This window comes from Gavialis gangeticus, unplaced genomic scaffold, assembly GCF_001723915.1.
Source record: "Gavialis gangeticus isolate Ggan-Ray unplaced genomic scaffold, GavGan_comp1, whole genome shotgun sequence".
NCBI lineage: Eukaryota > Metazoa > Chordata > Crocodylia > Gavialidae > Gavialis > Gavialis gangeticus.
The window spans coordinates 68,913,630-68,919,432 of record NW_017728993.1 but is presented as its reverse complement, the minus strand read 5'-3'; the positions used below and the strand labels follow the sequence as shown (position 1 = coordinate 68,919,432).

Here is a 5,803-nt window from a genome sequence, read left to right as displayed (position 1 = left end):
CCAGCTCCCAGTACTTTAAAAAAAAGCCCTGGTGATCACTGGGTACTGCCAGGCAGAGGGGCAATTTTCACTGCCCCCCACTGCATGAGGGACTCTGCATGAGCCCCCCTACAGGTGCCCTGCCTGCCAGGGCTCTGGCCTTTTAAGGAGGAAAAAAAAAAAAGCCAAGAAAAGCCCCAGGACTCTCCACTCCTGGTGCAGCCTTGAGGCTTCAGGGTCTTGGGCAGAATCCCCCATGTGGCACAGGGATTACCCCCACTGACAAGAGCAGTGAGTCCTGGGGTTTTTTCAGGTTTTTTTTTTCTTGAAGGGCCGGAGCTGGCCTGTGAGGGGCCCCCACAGGGGGGAGCTGGGGAAGCGGGGGTGGGGGTCACAGCGTGGGGCAGTGGAGATCGCTCCCCACTGCCCGGGAGCACCTGCCGAGCCAGGGCTTTTTTTCCCCCAACTGTTGGGAGCCGAGGCAGGTGGGGCAGCCCTTGCCAGGCTGGGAGAGGGGTGGGGGGTGAGCCTGGCTTGGCTGATTCAGAGATTCAGCTGCTGCCTCATCTCCGATTCGATTCGACTGAATCTGATTCAGGACAGTGATTCGAATCACTGAACTGAATCACTATCGGCTGAATCCAAAGCGAATGTTAGCTGCTTCGTACAGGCCTAATAAGCACCCTTCTCAGCTCCTCCATTTGCAGTTTGCCCACGGTGCAAAGGCCCTCTTAGAACTATATCTCTGTGTATTCACTATGCACCGAGCCTCACTTGGTCACAGATTTCTATACAGCCACATACCTTCCAGTCCACCGGGGTAGCAACCTTCTTGTACGCTGTCAGCTGTAGAGAATCCACTACTCGGAGGATCTCATCAAAGTTCCTGCCTGTGGTTGCTGGGTAGAGGATGGACAGCTTCAGTTTCTTATCTGGGCCAAATATAAACACCTGTACAGCAAAGAGATGCAAGAAGGATGCTCAGGAAATGTGAATTCAAGTGCTGACCTGGATTTACATGCACCCCAGTACCTTCGTCTAAGGAAGCCCTCCTCTGTTCTTACCACTAATAGGCCCCATGGCTCTGCCTGTCCAGAAAAGCTGTCCTGCATCTCATCCATTTTAGACTGAAGGATTGGGTACAGACAGCAAGTGCCATCTACAGGTATGGTGCCATTTTTTATTATAAGTGGCATGATCATCAATTTTGGACAAAAATGTGTACCCACATGCAAAAGAAAAGTCACAATTTACATTTGTAAAGCATCTCATATCTTTCTGGAATTAATTTAATTCTATTCCAGAGAAAAATTACACAAGCACCAGCCTGAGCATGGTTAAGGCACTTGCCTAGAAGGGGGGAACCCAGGTCTTTCCACCCCTGCTCCAAGGACTGTGTCTGTATTTCATGTTCAATCATTGCAAGCAATCCACAGATTGTCCTGATTGTCTATCTCTATTCAGAGTAGTGCATTCACACCTGGCCTACACTAGGGCTTCCACTGGTGCAGTGTCCTATGCTGGGAGAAGTGCTAAGAGGAGACTGTAGCCTGCTGGAGCATGGGGCCAAGGATGCAGTTGATACTCACAACACGTGCTGTCAGAGGCATGCCATCCTTGTCCCGCTCATCTGGGTCCAACATGCCCAGCTGGACTGAGAGCTCCCGATTTGCATCAGCAATGATTGGAAAAGGCAGCTTCTCTGTGGGCTCATTGCCATTGTATGCATTGATATCCTGGAGGAAGGGAAGAGAAAGAAGCCACATGGATGCTCATGACTCTGAAGAAGAATATTGGGGAGCATGTTCCACAAAATGCCTACGCGCACATGAACGTGCTCAGCTGGGAGTAGGAGAGGTGAGGACATACGGATTCTGCCCTAGGTCTGTGTGTGCGTTGGGGGTGGTGGGGCGCGGGGATGACTCTGAAGCCACATCCCAGTGCTATTGGGAGACTCCTTGTGAAACAAAGGAAATCATCACGAGTGGCTTTGGAAAGAAGGTGATGGCAGAGGGATACAGGAACACGGTTATGATGTATTAGTGGTGAGAAGCACTCAGAAGTTGTTTGCCTGCTCTCCCTGGTACCACAGGTACCCCCCAGCCCTCTATGACCTCTCCTATTTCTCTACTAGCCATTGCTTGGGCCTACTTGCCAGTTGGACATAAGAGCCTCAAGGTAAAATTGCACATGCAAGAAAAGATGCAATCGCCTTCCCCAGCACTGACAAGGATTATACAAATGAGACTGTTTACCATGATAACCTCTGCCCTTTAGCAGAGACTGGATTATTCACTGGGGCTTGTGTAAGGGTCACAAGCTCACCATTTATCCCTCAGTCATACTTGGCTCTGGAGGCCTGCACAGCTAGCGAGTCCAGACCTGCTTCTCCTCTACTCTGACTGAAGTGAATTGCTGCTCAGAAGGAACGAATCCTTCCTTCTAACTTTAAGTGAACAGGGGCCTAACGCTGCACCAGGACAAGCCGTGGGCCTCCTGGAATTCATCTTTCCTCACTGTACCATGCAGGAGCTCTCCCACCTGCTGCCATTCTCCCTTGAGCTCCTTCCCACTAATGCACTGCACACCTGCACAGGCCATCCTCCTCACTTACTGAGCACCATGTGCCCTCCCCTTGGTATTGTGCTATACACTCTCTGCTGCACCACATGTGCATCCTACACCCATCACACTGCTGTATGCATGGCCTCGAGCTCATCCTCAGCAACTCAGGCCATGCCATACTTCATTGCCATATGGGGCTGGGGTAAGCAATGAGAACTAGAAGAGGAAGGGGGAGCCCAGAGACTCCAGCACTGTTGCAGCCATAGCAATGAGGGAAGCAGTGGCTGGGCAGGAGCTCAAGGGCCACAACTTAAGCCCCTAAAGGCCACATGTAGCCCATGGGCTGCCAGTTGGACAGCCCTGAGATGGGGCTATTCCCATCTGGCACAAGCCAACTGCAGGTGCTTCACTGAAAGATGTACAAACACTGCAGTGGCAGATGCAGGCCAGTTGGGTCATCACACCAGGTCTCATCCTGACCTAATTGTCAGCGACTGGCATAAGCCCTAAGGCAAGAGGCAAAATGTCCCTTCCAAAATGCCACCAAGAATATGAATAATGCAATAAAAAAAGAATGATATGGACATCCAGTTCTTTCTTTGGAATCTTACTATATTCTTGACCTCAACAACTTCCTGTGGCAGTAAGCTCCAAAATGTAATTGCATGGTCTGTGAATAAGTACCTCCCTTTCAAGATTTGGATGTACCTCCTTTCACTTCAGTTGAATGTCTCTACTCTTGTGTATTGCTTTTGTATAATGGGATTGCCAGGGGCAGTCACCTAGTCTGGATTGGGACCTAAGGCCACAGATGGAAGTCCAGACTTTTTCCAAGGACTGAATGAGCCTGTAAAGAACTGCAGTGCATACTGCACAAGTCTGTTTATTTGCACTGATAAGGATTGAATTCTTTCATACTGGCAAGATTTGTACCAGAATTTGTAGATGTGATAAAAGTAACCAAAGCACTTTCTGTTTCAGTGCTCCAAAGAATGCTGTTTCAAGCAGAAGTGTCCAGATGTTCTGCTTGTATTGTCAGATTTCTCTCTCTGGCTAGAGAGGTTTTGGATCAGAAGAGTTCCGATACAGAGGGTTCCCTATATAGAATCAGCACCAAATGCATAAAGCAGTGGATCTCAACCTATTTGCCACAGTGGGCCACACTTGCAGCTTTCAGTGTGTTATGTGGGCTGCACCTACACAACTTACTTCCTGTGTATCCATTTAATGGGATGTCACATGGGGCACAGCAATGTGTTGATTGAGCCATATGCAACCCGTGGGTTGAGAACCACTGGCGTAAAGGTTTGTAAAGCATGAAACAGATGTGGAGCTACAAGAAAACTTGGGATCACATACTGAGCATTCAACACCTCATTCGTGGGACTTCAAGTCTGAAAACAGCTCTTGCCATTACAAGGCCTAGTTACCAACTAGGGCTAAATTTAGTCCTGGCTTAATGAGGTGCAACCCATGTCAGCTTCAGCAGCTTGTATACTGCTGATCAAAGGTACATTCAAGACTAGCTTCTAGTAGATGAAACTCTGCTCCCTAACCAAATTTGCATACAGCAAGAAGACCAAGAACAAATTACACTGAATAAATTAAAACTGATGATTTGGAACTCATTTTTGTGATACAGCTTCACTAACATTGGGAACAGGCCTTCAAAGTTCTGCTTACATTTTCCACCTATCCATCAGCCACCCCCACCTCCAGTACTAGACATCGTTTGATCTTTGGGATAGTAGAACGAGCAAGGCTAGTTCTACAAAGCAAGGTTGCTTCGAAATGCAAAAGGACAATCTTAGAAACATGGAAAAATAAATCAGCACCCAGACTTGGCAAGAAAACAGCCACATTTTCAGTTTTCATAAACTAGATTTTTGGAATATAATCACGTGTAAGCCTATGGAAATATTACTGCTCAGTACCAATGCAGGATGAACTGGTTTATGAACTAATTTGATACTAGCTTATTTAAGATGGAATCTTTTTTTTTGAGCAGGAACTGACTTTCATTGAAGACAGGATTTGGATTTAGCCAAACCATTTATCAAACTCTCTCCAAGGCTACATTCCACTGTATGCTAAAGTTTTTGGCAACTTGCCCTAACGGTGCAGTTCATGTTGCTACAAGATAGTCAATGGCTTGGCAGCACTCCTATTTCAAAACTCTATCAGCACAGTGACTGGCAACATTTAAAAAAGTTTGAGGCAAGCTGACTGTGTTTTCCCAGAATATAGGCTTTCTTAGCCAAGGACACTGGACTCCAGCACACAAGTCTCATGATGTACTTAGACAGAGGGCTTTGGCTAAGCTGACTGTTTCCATTCTTTATCCCTTCCACCCCCTCTTGGATGGTTGAGAGAGCAGCCTAGTTTGAAAGAGCAAGGAGGGAAGAAATGACATTATTTGAAATTACCAGCTGGTGGGTCAAAGCAGTCAAAGGCAGCTGATACCAGTGGGTTTCTTTCATTGGCCACTGTACTGGTCCTCTGGTGGTAGGTCACAGCGGACTCTTTACAGTCAAATCCAACCATCAACGGGTGGCAATGACTCAAAAATTCTTAGAAGTGGAGTACTATCAAACCACTAGTATGTCTGTAAGCAAGCCAAGGGGTGGGGGGAGGGTGTGGCAGGAAGATTTCTTTAGTCACTGCTCTCTGCAAGACGTGTTTCTTCCAAACACCTCATCCAGTCAACATTTATATTATGCAGACGTTTCAGAACAATTGTGTTTCTGAGCTGAATGCTGCATAATTTTACTGCACAAAACCTCATCCTTTTCCCTACCCTTCTCAGTCAGGTTGCTGATGCTGCTCACATCCAATATAGAACTAGGCTGGAAGTCCTGAAGGCAGAGATAATGTCTCTTGACTTTGCCCCAAGTCTCCTTTCCTAAAATGGCAGCAGACTCAACTTCAGTTTAGCCTTGCCTTGAGATGGTTAATGCAGAGATGTGGTTAATGTACCAACAGTCAAACCAACTGGAGTGTAAGGAAAAAGATTCTTTCTGCTGAGGCAGGAGGAGGGTATGGCATATAGCAACCCACCCTCCTTTCTAGAGGCTTTGGGAGGCAGCCCAGTGGGGCGAGGGCAAAGACTGTGAGTCAAGAGACTTGGGTTCTTGTCCCAGTTCTGTCACTGACTATCTATGCAACTCACCAGTCAGCCACCAAGCAACGCAATTTCCCTGTCGGTGAATGGTGACCCAGCTGTGTAGTTTGAGGCTGATGGATAAAGCAGGAAGCTTAC

At 47.5% G+C, this 5,803-nt stretch overlaps 1 protein-coding gene across 1 annotated transcript in view; it reads right to left on the bottom strand.

Moving 5' to 3' along the window:
- The window catches only part of PRDX6 (peroxiredoxin 6), a 47,692-nt gene that overhangs the window by 11,305 nt on the left and 30,584 nt on the right, over positions 1–5,803 (bottom strand). Inside the window, exons 3-4 of the mRNA XM_019501952.1 lie at positions 1,569–1,715; positions 784–930 (exon numbers count right to left, since the gene is read on the bottom strand). Of these exons, the coding sequence (XP_019357497.1) occupies positions 784–930; positions 1,569–1,715 (294 nt within the window). The remainder of the gene's footprint in view (positions 1–783; positions 931–1,568; positions 1,716–5,803) is intronic.